The sequence below is a fragment of the Parasteatoda tepidariorum genome, chromosome 6 (genome assembly GCF_043381705.1).
Source record: "Parasteatoda tepidariorum isolate YZ-2023 chromosome 6, CAS_Ptep_4.0, whole genome shotgun sequence".
NCBI lineage: Eukaryota > Metazoa > Arthropoda > Arachnida > Araneae > Theridiidae > Parasteatoda > Parasteatoda tepidariorum.
The window spans coordinates 45,133,261-45,148,621 of record NC_092209.1 but is presented as its reverse complement, the minus strand read 5'-3'; the positions used below and the strand labels follow the sequence as shown (position 1 = coordinate 45,148,621).

General features: G+C 27.7%; 1 protein-coding gene across 1 annotated transcript in view; it reads right to left on the bottom strand.

Annotated features, from left to right (window-relative positions):
- Positions 1–131: 131 nt before the first annotated feature.
- LOC107442888 (short-chain dehydrogenase/reductase family 16C member 6-like) overlaps positions 132–15,361 on the bottom strand; it is a 21,038-nt gene continuing 5,808 nt past the window's right edge. The window contains exons 2-4 of the mRNA XM_016056564.4: positions 7,111–7,355; positions 4,270–4,386; positions 132–1,901 (exon numbers count right to left, since the gene is read on the bottom strand). Coding sequence (XP_015912050.1) covers positions 1,754–1,901; positions 4,270–4,386; positions 7,111–7,355 — 510 coding nt within the window. The 3' untranslated portion in view covers positions 132–1,753. The remainder of the gene's footprint in view (positions 1,902–4,269; positions 4,387–7,110; positions 7,356–15,361) is intronic.

Genomic DNA, 15,361 nt, shown 5'->3' with positions numbered 1-15,361 from the left:
TAAATGCAGTTAGCAGGAGGTAGGATGAACTACTGAAAATGAGTTTTGTTTCATATAATAATGTAAAGCCACCCTCGTCGACAAAAAATAATCATAATAATTTTATAATTGGCATAGAAAAAGACAAAATACAAGATTAAGAGATTTTATTTTAAAATAAAAACACAACTATACAATACACAATGTTTTCCTAATTAGTTCATTTTATCACTGTATCTTTTAATGTACCTCTATCATTGTTCAATTAATATGAAAGATTTAAGAAGAGTATATACAAAAGAATGAATTAGATATTAGTTCTTTTGTCACTAAATTGAAAGAACGGCATGAAATGAAAGAAAAATGAATTGAAAATTTTTGCATATAATTATAATTTTTGTAAACTTCGTTCAAAATATCTAACAGTTAAGTGCAGAATTAGTAAATTTTGTAACCGGCCAGAGGATAATTGGATACCTGAAAGTGACGTAGCGTGGGTATCTCGATGCTGATTGGTTGTTGAAACGTGGCATTTGTTTACGTTAGCAACTGCTCTTTCCATTCCATCTCGAGTAAGCCAAGCCCGTCAAGTATCAATTCTCTTAAGTGACACGTTCTATATTCTTTCAAAAAGATTTCAATTCTTTTACTATATATTTCTTACTTAACACAAAGACAGGCACGAAGCCATGTAGAGCAAAAACAAACTAATTATGCTTCAAAGTTGGCAACTACACAAAACGAAAATATATATCACGGTTATAATAAAATACATAAACAAATAATAAAGTTATCTAAGTTAAGTAAAAGATGTAGATGAGAAAGAATTATATTTCAATAAATTTAATGTACGATACGGGGCTGTATTTAATTAGCTTTATGTTAATTAACATTCTAACTTATGTGGAGAAACTTAGCTTAACTTTAACGCTTCATTTGGCTGACAAACGATCAGCAAGTGCTGACGTCAAAGGTCACGTGTGTGGGTATTTGTGATCTTCTTCTTCATGAAGTCTTACTACCCAATTGTAGCATTTTTAACGGTGCCCACTTTTTCCTAAATTGAACATTTTAAAAGAATAAAAATAAACTGTTGATATATGTCAGGCATTTCTTATGCAGCATTTCTGAAATTATGGTAAGCATTACAAGCTCCATTTCTAAAATGAAGCATTGCATTCAAAATTTACATATTAACTCCTGACTGAAAATGTCATCGTACGCTTCTAGGGTCACATTCTATTATGGACTAATTGTGCATAGACAGTTGAGCAGGTATTTTTATTTACTTTAATTATAGTAATTTTAAGTTAATTTTTCTAATAATTAATATCGAAAATTGTATTTAAGTAGGGCAAGATTAAGTTGTTAAGTCGTACAAATCATCAAATTACGATATAACATCTATTTACAAAATTTTATGACTGCAATTTTTGACGAAAGTTATTAGAAAACAAAAAATTACCATACAAAATTAAAAATTTTTTGATTATGACGATTAAAAAAAATAATACGCATCGAATTGGAGATTTGTGAGATTGACTGTTTGTGACACTACTGTTTTTCACTTAAAATACCAAATTTTCCTACCTTGAAAGCATGTGATTGATAAGTTATAGATTTAGAGTATTTACTTATTCTCAGTTTAAGGTAAATTCAACACAGATAATAGCTTTTTGGTTTATATATGCATTCTAAAACTTTTTTTCTTTTCAAATATATATTTTTATATACAACCATATAATATTTATGTTTCATTGATTCTACAGATTCTCTACTGTAGGACAGAACCGTTTAAATTTTCATATTTCTTAGGAATGTCAATATTTAAGTCTTGATTAGTTCTGCCTTTAAAGGTCGACATCATCTTCGTCACCCCATTTTGCTTGTAAAAGTAACTAAGTACTTGGCTGGGTAGGAGTCTGAAAAAGAATAAATAAATAAATAAGTAAAGCAAAATACTTTTAGCAACATCACACGCATTAATTTATTATAATTCATATGATAATACAGCATCGATCTCATAATATGCTGTTATTTACTTAAAAGATTAACATAAAAAATTATGTTAAAACAATATAACAAGAAACAAAAAAAGTTATAGGTGAATAAATTTTTATAAAAAATTTGCAGAAAGATAGTTAAACTCCTGCAATTTAGAATTTAAACAACAAAAAAAATTCTCAAGTGACGTTTTAAAATGTGTATTTCAATTGTTTTAATAAACAGAAATTGTTATCTTTCAATTTTATGAAGTTAATAAAAAGAGTTCTTTTTATTTAATTTGACCTAAAAGTGAAAGTATTAAGGATTAACGATTACCAAAAAAGTTAATTCAATTTTGATAACGATTCTAAAATATACACCAAACATAAATAAGAATAGCTTGAACTCGTGTACTATTTTTTATAAGCAGAGTTCAATATTTTTTATTTTTTTTTTTAAAAAAAGAAAAAGTTATGGTGTAATCATGCTTATTAATTCGATAAAAAAATTTGAAATTTTGAAATCTTTTTTTGAAAACCTGTTATTAAATTGATTTTCTTTAGTTATAATTGAAACAAAATTCGTTTCCTTATTCCGTCGTATATAATTTTTCATCATCATATATATATATATATAATAAANATTCATATATATATATAAATTATAAACTGGGTAACAGAAAAAATATAATACATATTAAAAACCAACATTTCTTAAAATATTTTTATTTTTAATAAAGTATAAGAGTACGCGCTATTTAATTACATTTCATTACCATATTAGGCACTTTTTACGAACAGATTAAAGAATATTTTTTTGGCGAAACGGATTTCATGGTGAAATTCTTATAAGTTGGTAATAAATTCAAAACCTTTTTAATAAAAATAAAATTTAAAAAAAAATTCATTCAACATTAGGAATGAAACAATTCATAGTTGCAAACTAACTAATAAACAAATAAAATTAAAAAATAAATAAATTAAAAAAAAGTTTAAATCACGCCAATCAGGTTGTTTAAATAACGGGTGATCTTGACCAAGTTGGCGACAAAGAACTAATTTAACCTTGACCATTTGATCAATTTCTTCTTTTAAAAAACACAGGTTGCTAACTGAACAAAATCGTCGCTTCTTTTATCTGAATCTAAACAGGCTTAAGAAAGACCAGGAAAACTTTAAAAATATTCTCATCGGTAATTGGTTTTTCCAATAGCATTTTTCTTTTTTATTTAATGCCATTTGCATTCTGCTTTGTTTGGTAATGATTTAGATCCTTTGTACAATGATTGTCAACATCATAAGACTTTTATCGGTAACTGATGGTCACGAGGTTTTAAGCTTTCATTTGAAACAAGTTGTCTTTTTAAAGATTATTTTGTTGTAATGATTATTGTTCTTTGGTAATTATAGTTTAATGAGATCAGAGCTGCTTAATAATAAAATATTTTACCATTTAGAAATTTACAGAAAAACTATTTTTTTCTGTATTGAAATTGCCCACAGTTTAAGGGGCCATCCAAAATTTATGTCACCTTTTTTCAATATTTTTAATCCTCCCTTTTGTCACAAAGTGTCACATCATGCTAATAAACATATGCACGCAATTTTGACACAAAACATCATATTTCAAATTTTATTTTAAACTTAAACTACGTTTTTTATTGTCATTTGTGTACACAACAATAATTATTTTGTGCTTTTATTTTGCTGAAAAAGGTTAAAAATAAATAAAACAACAAATAAATATTTAATCTGCTGTTCTTAATATTTTTAATTTAATCAAAATATGGGATGTAAAACTTCTGGTTATCCCTTCCTTAATTCTTCCTTTTTTTTACGATTCACAAAATATTATTAACAAAATGTTTCTACATAAAATTATAATAGTTGTAAATTTATTACAAAATGTTCTTTGTTTTTGTGTAAAATATCGACTTTTAAGAAAAAAAAACAATAGATGCGAGGAGTTTGTGAGGGGAGATGCAGGGGGCAAAACATGCAAAATTGTTTGTAGGGTTATAAACTATTGCGATTATTATTATTATTATTTCCTTTAAAAAAAGCAGTGTGTTTCTTTAAGGATTGTATGATATACAATAATTTTCAAATCAAAATTTTAGAATTTTCATTTTTTTAATGATTGGGAAATTAAAAACGTAATAAAAATATCGAATTAATAGTTTAAACGATATTTTAAAAGCTTTAATGATACAGTCATTTTTGTCAACATCTTAAAAAATTTATATTTATATTTAAAAATATAAATTTTTTAAGAATGAATAAATATTTTCTAAAAAATACTTACAATTTCATACTAAAAGCCAAACAATACCAACTTGGTATCAAAACAACGTCTTGGTTTTCCAATACACCATTTAAAACTTTTTCTGCAACAGATTCAGGCTTTAAAATCGAAGATACTCTGTAATAAATAAATAAGAAAAACGCATTAAAGTAATTGTTCATATTTATAATTCTTAATTAATAATAATTAATTAATAATAATTAATTAATAATAATTAATTAATAATTGATTTATTTATTAATGTTTTTAATAATTAATATTCATTAATAATAATAATAAATTAATAATTATTTTATTTATTAATGTTTCTAATAATTGATATTCATTAATTATAATTAATTTATTTATTAATGTTTAGAATATTTAATATTCATAAACAATAATTATTAATTTTGCATAGGTCATTTTGATTTTAAAGGAATTATAGAAAAAAAAAGCATTTGTAGCCTAATGTAGTAAATATTGTAACCGATGTAGAACTCAATAAATCAATATAAACACAATTAATAGTAATAAAAAAAATCACTTTATTAACTTTTGAACTATTCATCTGATTTTAATATGTTAAGTGTTCGAGGGGCTAACCATAAATGTGCTAATGAATTCGTGTAGATGGTAATTTAAGTTCGAAATCAGGCACAAAAACGCATTGTAAATATTTTGATAGCGAATGTTTATGACTATGAAGCAATCCTGTTTTCTTTTAATTTTTTTAACGGAATAATTTCTATTCAAAATGGCGGTATATATTGACAAGCAACTTCTACATAATTGAAAAATTAGATAATTAGTACATTGTGACAAACACAGTTGTGCTTCTAAATATAGTATCTTCAGCTTCTAATTTCATGGTATTTAATGAATGTCGACTTATTTATAGAGAAAAAGGTAAACAATGATTCAAGTTGTATGACGATCACTTGTTTTCATGGAAACGGTTTTCTTTAATTATCTACGTTGTTATTTAGCTCCAAAATACTTTCATTTGTAAGTAGTAATTGGAATACTAATGAAGATTTGTGTTTCTAAATGAAACATTTCGAATTGCGTAAACTTTGGAATTGAAGGAAAAGTTATCTTAGTTACCTTATTTTTTCCGATCAATGTGACAGTGCATGCTGAAACCCATTACGTACATAACACTGCCATATTTCAAGGACAATAAGCAATAAGGTTTACATAAAAGAGAAGAAAACTGGTAAGAAAAGTGCTGTCCCGCATAAAGGTTTACTTTTCCAAATCCTGGGTTTAGACTTTTATTTCTTACATGAGTAAAATGAAATTGCGTAATTTTTTTTTCGTACCAAGAATATTAGGACGAATTACTCTTGTTAAGAGGTAATTTTATCGACAAACAACTTGAGGATGAGGATATTCTCTTTATAATTTAGTAACATTTAAAAATAATAATTAATGAAAAATTACTAAGCAAATACCAGGTTTTAAAATATAAATTAGCTACCTTTGGCCGACCAGCATGATCACATTGTTTTATTGCTTTTAAGTGACTGAAATCTGTTCGCATTTGTTTACGTTCGTGTATCAATTAGTTACATTAGATGATAAGAAATAAAAATTCGACGATTGGATAAATTAAACGATGTATAACATAAATATAGAATATTTATTATATCAGATATATTATTAGTATATTATAATAATTAGATCAAATTATTAGACGCATTGTAGTGTTTTAATAATTGTATGTTTTGCACGACTTTACATGCAATACTTTTTTATTTAAACATACGTGTTATGAGTTTTTATTCAGGAGATTTTTTAAATAAACTGGTGGACAAAATTAAGAGATGGAAAGCATTGTCGCACATTCATTCGCACATGCAAGATACCCTCACACCGCTCCATGTGTTTGACAATGTTTCCGTGAATGCCCAGAGGTTCAGGCAGGAGGTCCTAGAGCCCTATGTGCGTCTTTTCAGGGGCGCTGCTGGCCCTGAGTTCATTTTTATGGACGACAATGCGCGACCACATAGGGCTCTCATGTTTGATGAGTGTCTGGAAAGCGAGGATATTCAACGAATGGATTGGCCAGCCAAATCCCCTGGCCTGATGCTTGGGATGCTCTTGGGAGAGCTATTGCAATGCGCCAACCTCCTCCCAGAACCATTCTGGAGTTAAAAATTGATCTGGTGGAAGAATGGGAGGGTCTTCCACAAGTCCTCCTTAACTCCCTTAATAACAGCATGCATACTCGTTGTGCATGCTGTCTGTCTGTCAGGGGTGACCATACACCATACTAGAGGCAACACACACTGTACAAGCCTCACTTTTATTGTCATCTTTTATCAGAACTATCTTTTATCAGTTCAGAATACAGTGGATTTATTGGCAATAGGTCTTGCCAGTGAATGGCACTTTCATTTTTGTTTTGCATACTTTATTATAATGGAATAGTAAGCTATATCCATACCAAATTTCATTTATTTATATTCAGTATTTTTGAGATATTTCGGAAAATGTCTTCCATCTCTTAATTTAGTCGACCAGTGTACTTTTTATTTGTATTTATTTTTAACTTAATGTATTGCAATGTTAACCAATTGATACACGAACTTAAACAAGTGAAAACTGGTTTCAGTCGCGAAAAAACAATAAAGCTGTATAGTATCACCTTTTAATTAAGATTTTACGTAAAATCTTATAGTGCGCCTAATAATTTGGGCAGGGGCTGTATAGTGTTGCCAATAGATGAAGAAATATCCGAATTCATGGTGTAACATAAAATAAATGCACATATAGATTACAAAAGTGATAAACAGAATAATTACTGTTATTTTTTTAATGAATGTAAATTTGGAAAATATTAAAGAAGCAACATACACAGCTTGAGTTCCTTCAAACAAGCCTGTTGAAACAAGATTCGGGCAAACTACTGTTGTTTTTATACCATCTAATCGTTCTCTTTCTATTTCCAGTTTAATTGATTCCATTAATCCAACAGCACCAAATTTGCTGGCACAATAGTCCGTGAGGTTTGGTAGGCCAGTCAGTCCCGCTTGGCTCGCAATCGACACAATATGGCCCTTATTAGAATTTATCATATCAGGAAGAAAGGCTTTCAGAAACTAAAATACAAAGTTTTATAATTACTTAATGTTTCGTTATATATATAAAAAAAATCTTCACTGCTTACTATTATCAGAGAAGAAAATTATTTGCAGCAGGTTACTTCTGATATTAATCTAGCTTTCGAACAATAATAAAAATAAAGAGAAAAAAAAAAGATTTGTGCAAACACGAGAAAAGTGTTCTCCTTATGGCGATGGTATATTTTTACATAGAATCATTTTTACCAAGAAAATTAAAAACGAAGATAATTTTTTCGCATAAAAATTTCTTGATTTTACATATTTAATTGTATTATATTTATACATTATTAGTTATATATTTAGAACACAATGTTTAGCATAGTAATGTAAAATACTGAATGAACCACATTGAAGCTCAAGTTATATTGCAGTTTCCTTTCAATGCATATGCCAGCATAGCACATTCTAAAGAAAGTGGAATTAAATCTTACTAATTTCTAGTATCTTAAAGATGATGTAGTTTGGAACATAAGAAAGATCTGTCGTTTTATGAAGTGATGCTTCTTTACGAACAATATGATATTTTCATAACAGTGACTTTTCAACAATTAGTTATGACTGTTATGTCATATTTAGCCAATTTTTAGCCAGTTACCTCTACGTTTGTTTTGAAAATGGCACAAAACATCAATACGGTGAAAAGCCACAGTTTTGAGAAAATGAAAAGTGTGAACTAATTCTTTTTAGTTTTAAGAACTTACTCCCATGCTGTATTATCTGGGTTTATAAAAAATTGCAAAAAATGAGAAAAAAAAGGCATTGATTTTAACCATTTTAATCTAAATGGAAAAAAAAATGTCACGATTTTTAAAAAAAAGTTTAATAATTTTTAAGATATTTAAGTTATTTGTGTGTTCTAAGGCTCAGATAATTCTTTATGGCAAAATATTAAAGGTAGTTTAAAATTATAGCTTTGCTTCGATTGCAAAGTACTTCACTGTAGCTGTTTTTTAATTTTCCTGGGCGAAACGCTAAAAATTATTTAAAATAGTTTTGAAATTTATTTCTTACAACATATCATAAAGTTACAACTTTATTTAGAAATGCTTATAGAAAAGGAAAGGGTAATCGTGAACATAACATTTTCCTAATTCTATAACTTCACACGTATTCACCTCCATTTTAGCCTTCAACTTTAAAGAAACTTTCATTTATGCGATTTAGTATCAATGACCTACTTGAACAGATCAAATCACGTAGGTTGCAATTTTAATTCAGTGCATGTAAATAGTTTTTAAATATCTTGTTTACGCATAAATTTTAATTTTTGACATTCAATATTTTATTACGTTTTATTGTAGAATAATAAAAAAAAAATCATATTATTCCTATAAGACATTGTTCATAAAATTTTTGATTTATCATAATTTATAATTAATTTTGTTTCAAAATAAAAATGTGATAAAGTAACGCATAATCTCGCGTTTATTCTCATAATATTTGTCAGGGATCAATTTCGTATAGAGATAAATATAAAATATCTGCTTATTTGTAATAAAGGAGCTGTGTTTCATGCTTCGCAACTGTCTTTACTCTTTGCAGCGAGAAAGAAGACGTATCTTGCTACCCATAAATGTTAATTTTTAGCATTCAATGTTTTATTACGTTTTATTATGGAATAAATTTTTTTTAATTATTATTTCTTCGTATCCTACATTGTTTATAAAACCTTTGATTTGTCATAATTTATAATTATAATTTCTATTTTAACTCAAAGATGTGAAAAAAATAACATATAATCACATGATTATTTTTTAATATCAGTCAGGGATATCTTTTTCGTAAAAGTGATAAATACAAAAATAGTTGCTTATTTGTAATAATAGTTTCTTATTTGTAAAAATAGTTGCTTATTTCGTATTAGGGAATTGTGCTTCTTGCTTCGCAATTGTCTTACTCTCCGAACTGATACAGAAGTTTTCTTTATTCCCCAAAATTGCAATTATTTTCCCACTGCAATTATAATGTGCCAATTGTAATTGTCCCGTACTTTCCATTGTAATTATGTAAAATGTGTTCATAAAAATTCAACTAAAAATTATTCAATTTCACGTAGCGAAAATCGCATTTAAAAGTTATTTTTAATTATTTTTTCAAAATATAGGTTTAGTTTGTACTTTAATACTTATGAAATCGAGTAATAGTTTCATTTAATTCATTTTACTATTTACTTGTTTTTTGTAAGAAATGTACTACTCTATATTCAAAATTATTAATAAAAATAATGTGTTTTAACATTTTTTACAAAATAGTGATATTTAAATATTATAATTAAATATTAAAAAAATTATCTAAACTAACATTTACTTATATTTATGGTCTAAGTTTAATTATGCGTTCATTACGCTCACTGTCATTAATTGTAATAAACGTATATACTAGAGATTTTAATATATATTAATTATTTTACTAGAGAAATTATTATAAACTACTTAAGTTTGTTAAAGTAATAGTTGTTTAGACTTTATTATGTTAACAGGTTATTGTTAATATTTAATTAATTATTATTAATCAGCGAATAAGATTATTGTGCATTTCTTTTGTCCTATAGGTACCAAAATAACGGGGCAATAAACCGAAATATGGATCTTTCTCTTTAACCGTGAGACTTAAACATATTATTAAATTAGGTTGGTTAAAAAACAATTCCAAATTGAAAATATGCTAAGAGAAATGCAACAGAATAAGTAAACTACGTTAAATTATAAATATAATTTATATAAAAAATGATAGGGGACAATTCTCTATCTAAAAAAATCATCTGATTAAATTTGGATAATCAATTGACAGTTTTATTTGGTAAGGGACCATGACACGAAAATTTTTGCATAGTTTTATCACCTTTAAATAAATCAAATGTAGAGTAAAAAAGTGTTTTATTTAAATATTCATCAATACATTTTTAATTAAAGTGTTGTTAAACAAACTATCAAAATAAACGGTGAAATTTTGGTGACTTTTTTTAGTATGTTTTCTTTAATATAATAGTTATCTGGTTTACCGTAAGAAACATTTGATCTATTAAAGATAAATTCTCCCCCCCCCTTAAATTTTATATGATGCGAATAAAATTTAAAATAATGTACGAGAAGAAAAATAAACAAAAACGAACCACCTTGAATAACTATTTTTTGATTCATAGATTTTCACATACTAAGACTCAACCTTGATGTTGCGAGGATTTGTCCTCAAATATGCTAATTACTTATTGCAGACGATATTTTACGTAACGAAATTAGACACAAAAATACACTTTCTTTGAATAAACATACCTTCATTCGACGGATGTGAATTTCTGATCCTCAAAATACAGGGTTATTCATAATTCCCTCTGCCTGTAAACGTCATTTTTCTTTACTACAACTGGCTTCAGTGGTACATGTTACTGCCATCTACCGGCAACTGCTTAAATTAAAACTTGAATACTTTCGGAATAATTTCATATGTTCTTTTTTGCCATATTCGTCTTCGTTTTTTTACTATAACGCTTCGAAACCCAGGAGGGAATTATGAATTATCATGTGCAGGAGTAGCCGCAGTCTGGGAAATATGGTTCGAATAGTTTAATAAGAAGAGTGGTTAAAAATTTGTTCATTTCGCCATTAATCCCTCAATGCTAATTTCGCCATATCTCGTGAAATTTTTAAATAAAATAATCGAAATATTTTTGGGACAGTATTATAAAATTCTTTCATTAAAAGATAATTCTATTAAAAAAAACATTTGGTAATTCTTTTTGCTTTTTAGTCGAAACAATTTAAAATTGTACGGCATACAAATTTTTACATCATTTTGAAGAATGTAATTTTATACATCAAAATATAAAAAACTGGAACGAAATCGGACGAATAGTTCCTGAGAAATCAAGTTTTAAATATACGACTTCATTAAAATTCGATCTTCAATTTCGTTTTGCTCACTTGCGCGATGCGATGTTTTATGACGTGATTTATGATGTTTAATGACACTAAAAGAAACACTCTACGGTGCAGGGCTAACAGGACTGTTAAGAGGGTTTCAGATTCAGACAATTGTTTAACATAAAATTGTTTCAGAAACAGGATTGTTTTATTTTTTTACAGCATTTTTATTGCATTTTACACAAAAGTGCTGTCATTAAAAGGAAAAAAAAGCATCAAAATGTCTTCGTAAAATCTTTAACAATGGCAAATAACATTTAACAGCGTGTTAAGACAAATAAGTAAAATGTTAAAATATATGTTACTTAAAAGCAGGAATCGTTCTTTAAATGAAAATTGATATTGGTCCGATACTAAATGAAACTAATAAAACTTATGGAAATAAAAATTTAATTTAATAGTAAAAGATAAGGTTTTTTTTCCTTAGCGTGAAAAAATTGAATAGTAATTATCATAATTCAAGTCAGAGTTAATAACTTAATTCGTTGTTTTCTAATAAGAATGAGTGTTAAAATAGTTAGAGAGTGAACAATTGATCTCATTTTATTAATCTACTCTTATTTAAAAAATAAAAACACTCTCTGACAATCTTATAAAAATTCGAGTTTTTTTAATAATGGATTCAATAAATCTGTTAATAATAATAATAATTAATTTAATGATTAAAGAAACGATAATTAATTATAATAATCAATATAGTAAAAATGACTAGCGCTGATGAATTTAACAATAATAATGATTTATAATAATGAATTTAATAGTAAATTTAATTGTAATAATAATGTATTCATAAGCAATAAATTTAACTAAATGAAGTAAAGAAGGAAAAATTGTATTCCAAACAATGTAAAAATAACAGAGGAAGAATTAGCTGAAATGCTTATAAAAGTTTGTTGAAATACTTAAGAAATTAGTTGAAGTACTTAGAGATTGAAAAGTTTCAAAAGGCTAATTTCTATGCAGTTAAATACGAAAATAATTAGGGGAAAGCTAGGAACTTTTTTTAAAAGTCGTGGTTAGGGTCCAATATGGATACTCAAAGTTTGCCCCCTCCCCCGAGAGACTAGTTCTCCTGTTGATTTATTAAGGGGGTCAAAAGGGTGTGAAACTTAAACTTCACTATAAATATTCACTGTTTGCACCGACCACAGTGCTGACGTGAAATATCCTCAGTGGTAGACGGATCAAGGGTTAGAGACCCCTTGCCGTCATGCTAACCGTGGGAGGATCTCGAGTTCTTCCTCTCCATGCAAATGCCGGTTAGTTCAATCAGAAAAGTCCTCCATAAAGGCAAAAGTTCTTCCAATACCTGATCAGGCGTTCCCTCGTCTTCTGGATTGGGTTCAAAATAAGAAGGCTACGCAGTTGAACATTAGTTGTCGTAAACCCAAAAAATTGGGTCGGCTGTTCAACGACGGTTATGAAATAAAATATGTATTATCACTGTGTATTTTTTTACGAAGAATTTAATAACACCAAATTCAAGTCGATTAATTGTGTAGTTCAAAATTTATAAGAGTTTTAGTAACTATGAAGTATAAAAATCTAATGTTTTTAAATATACCTATTTACCTGTCTCAAATTTTTATCTATGCAACCTAAGTATAATTTTTTATGTATTTTTTTTACACTGAATCGAAACAAACCTAAACTAAGTCCTAAGGAGCTTTAATTCTAAAGTTATTACATATTTTAATGTATATACATAACTGTATATTTTATATAAAAGATACAGTTATGTACTTTTAACCTATTTAAACCTTTGGAACAGTTGCACTGATAAGTGAAGTAGTAGATCCTATGTCCCTTTTTAGGCTAAATCGAATGAGAACATAGCTAAATCGATTGAACTAATAGTTTAGACGTTATAAGATCTTTCAAGTATTAAAAATGTAATTTTTCACTTTTGCTTTTTTATGCATAAAACGCTGAAAACTTGGAAACTAACAATTTTATCAACTTAGTTTTTAATTTATTAAATTTAGCGTACAGAAATGCATAAGAAGCAATGCCTCACTTGTCTATATAGCAATGTAAGACGCAAAAATATATCTAAGCACAAAAATTGTACTTTTTATTCATTAAACGTTATTCATTCATTAAATCATATCTCTTTATTCATTAAACGTACTTTTAAATTATTAAACGTCGCTTGTAACTTCCTAAATATTAGTTTTATCGACTTAATTTTTATTTCACTCGATTCAGTATAAGAAAATACTCAGGATCCAATATTTCGCTTTTTTAAATAGTAATAAGTTTAAAACGTAGATAAGTTTAAGTTCAAAATTGTACTTCTTATAGATGAGATATTTAATAACTTTTGAACTGTTAGCTGTCAACTTCGATCTGATATCATTAGATTCGGAGTAAAAACTATAAAGAGAACAACACCTCATTTGTCTGGATAGGTATTTCAGATAAATAGGTACCGTAAATAGGTATAATAAAAAAATAGTACCTCTTTCTAATTCATGCTTATTAAATCCAATATAATTTTTGTAACTGTAACTGTAATTAACTGTTAGTTCTATCTAATAAATTTTGTTGTCATTCGATTTATCGTAAAAAAATACATAGAGAAAAATATTTTAGGTAGTGACAGTAGTGACGTTTATGTTTTACTCCCATCTGACTCCCTCAACCCCTTCAGTAAATTCAAGATGGTGACTCAAACTCACCTCGGGGGAGACGGCAAACTTCATGTATCATATTTTATTTTATATTTTATAACCGCGTTGAACAGCCGACCCAATTTTATGGGTTTACGACTACTAATGTTCAACTCCGTTGCCTTGTAATTTTGAACCCATTCCAGAAGACAAGGGAACCCCTGGATCGAGTATTGGGAGAAATTTGCCTTCGAGGAGGACATTTGGATGGAGTTAACCCGTTGCGTTACATGGAGAGAAAGACCACGAGAACCTCCCACGGTTAGCCTAACTACAAGGGGACTCTAACCCATGATCCGTCTACCACTGAGGATATTTCACGTCAGCACTGTGGTCGGTGCAAGTTAGATGCGGAATTTGTATCGACTGGGATTCGAACTCGATCCCCTGAGCCATCGCGGCTCTCATGTATCATATTGGGCCCAAACCACAACTTTTAGAACAATTTCCAGATTTTCTTTAATTATTTCCGTATTGCGCATTTCATTGTCCCGCGGAAATCGGCCTATTTTTATCAGCTTGAAATGTTTCAGGTAATTTTGTAATAAAAAAGATACGCGTCTGTGTTCGCAATGATTTTAATTATAATGAAAATTAAAAAAATACTAAGGATTTTAGTGTGGTAAAATAAATAAAATGACAAAAAGGTTCATTATTTTAAATGATTCTATCCTTGAGATAATTTTTTAATTAAGATTACAGATAAAGATTTAAGATTATATTTAAGAATTTTAATTTTTTTAAAGTTATTAATTTTAGCATTTATGCTTAGTATTATTTTATTTCTATAAAACTATGGTGCATTGTGAAAATAAAAATGCTTAACTTCTAGATTAAGTAAGTTAGAGTTGTAATAGATAAATTAGATGACGCAGACCAGTAAAAAAAAAAAAAAAAAATCGTTCTACGCACGAATCTTTGTCTTGGCATTCATTATTTCTTCACTTTCCCATTTTTAAAAGATGAACAAAAATAGAATTAGGAAACAATAGACCCTGAAATATTTACGTGTCTGAAAGGAAGAAAACTAAAACAGGTTTATAAAGCTGTCATCTTTTTTTTAACCCTGACCGGACCATCTCTTTTTTTCTATTAACAGAAGGTTTTTGTTCCTTTAAAAAAAAGCAAGGAAATTTTTATAGCATATAATAAGAAGAATATTTTACTAATTAATATATTATTAGTATTAATTGACAAACGAGTAAAGTAGACTATCCTCTACTAGAAAAAAATAAATACCTTATTTTAAATGTTATTATATTAGCTATTAACAATTTTTGACAGTCGTGCACTTGTTACAATTGTCCCCACTTACGGGGTCAATTGTAACAGTTCATAAATTCAACTAAAACATAGTTAATTATACATATTATCATAGTTGTGATATATT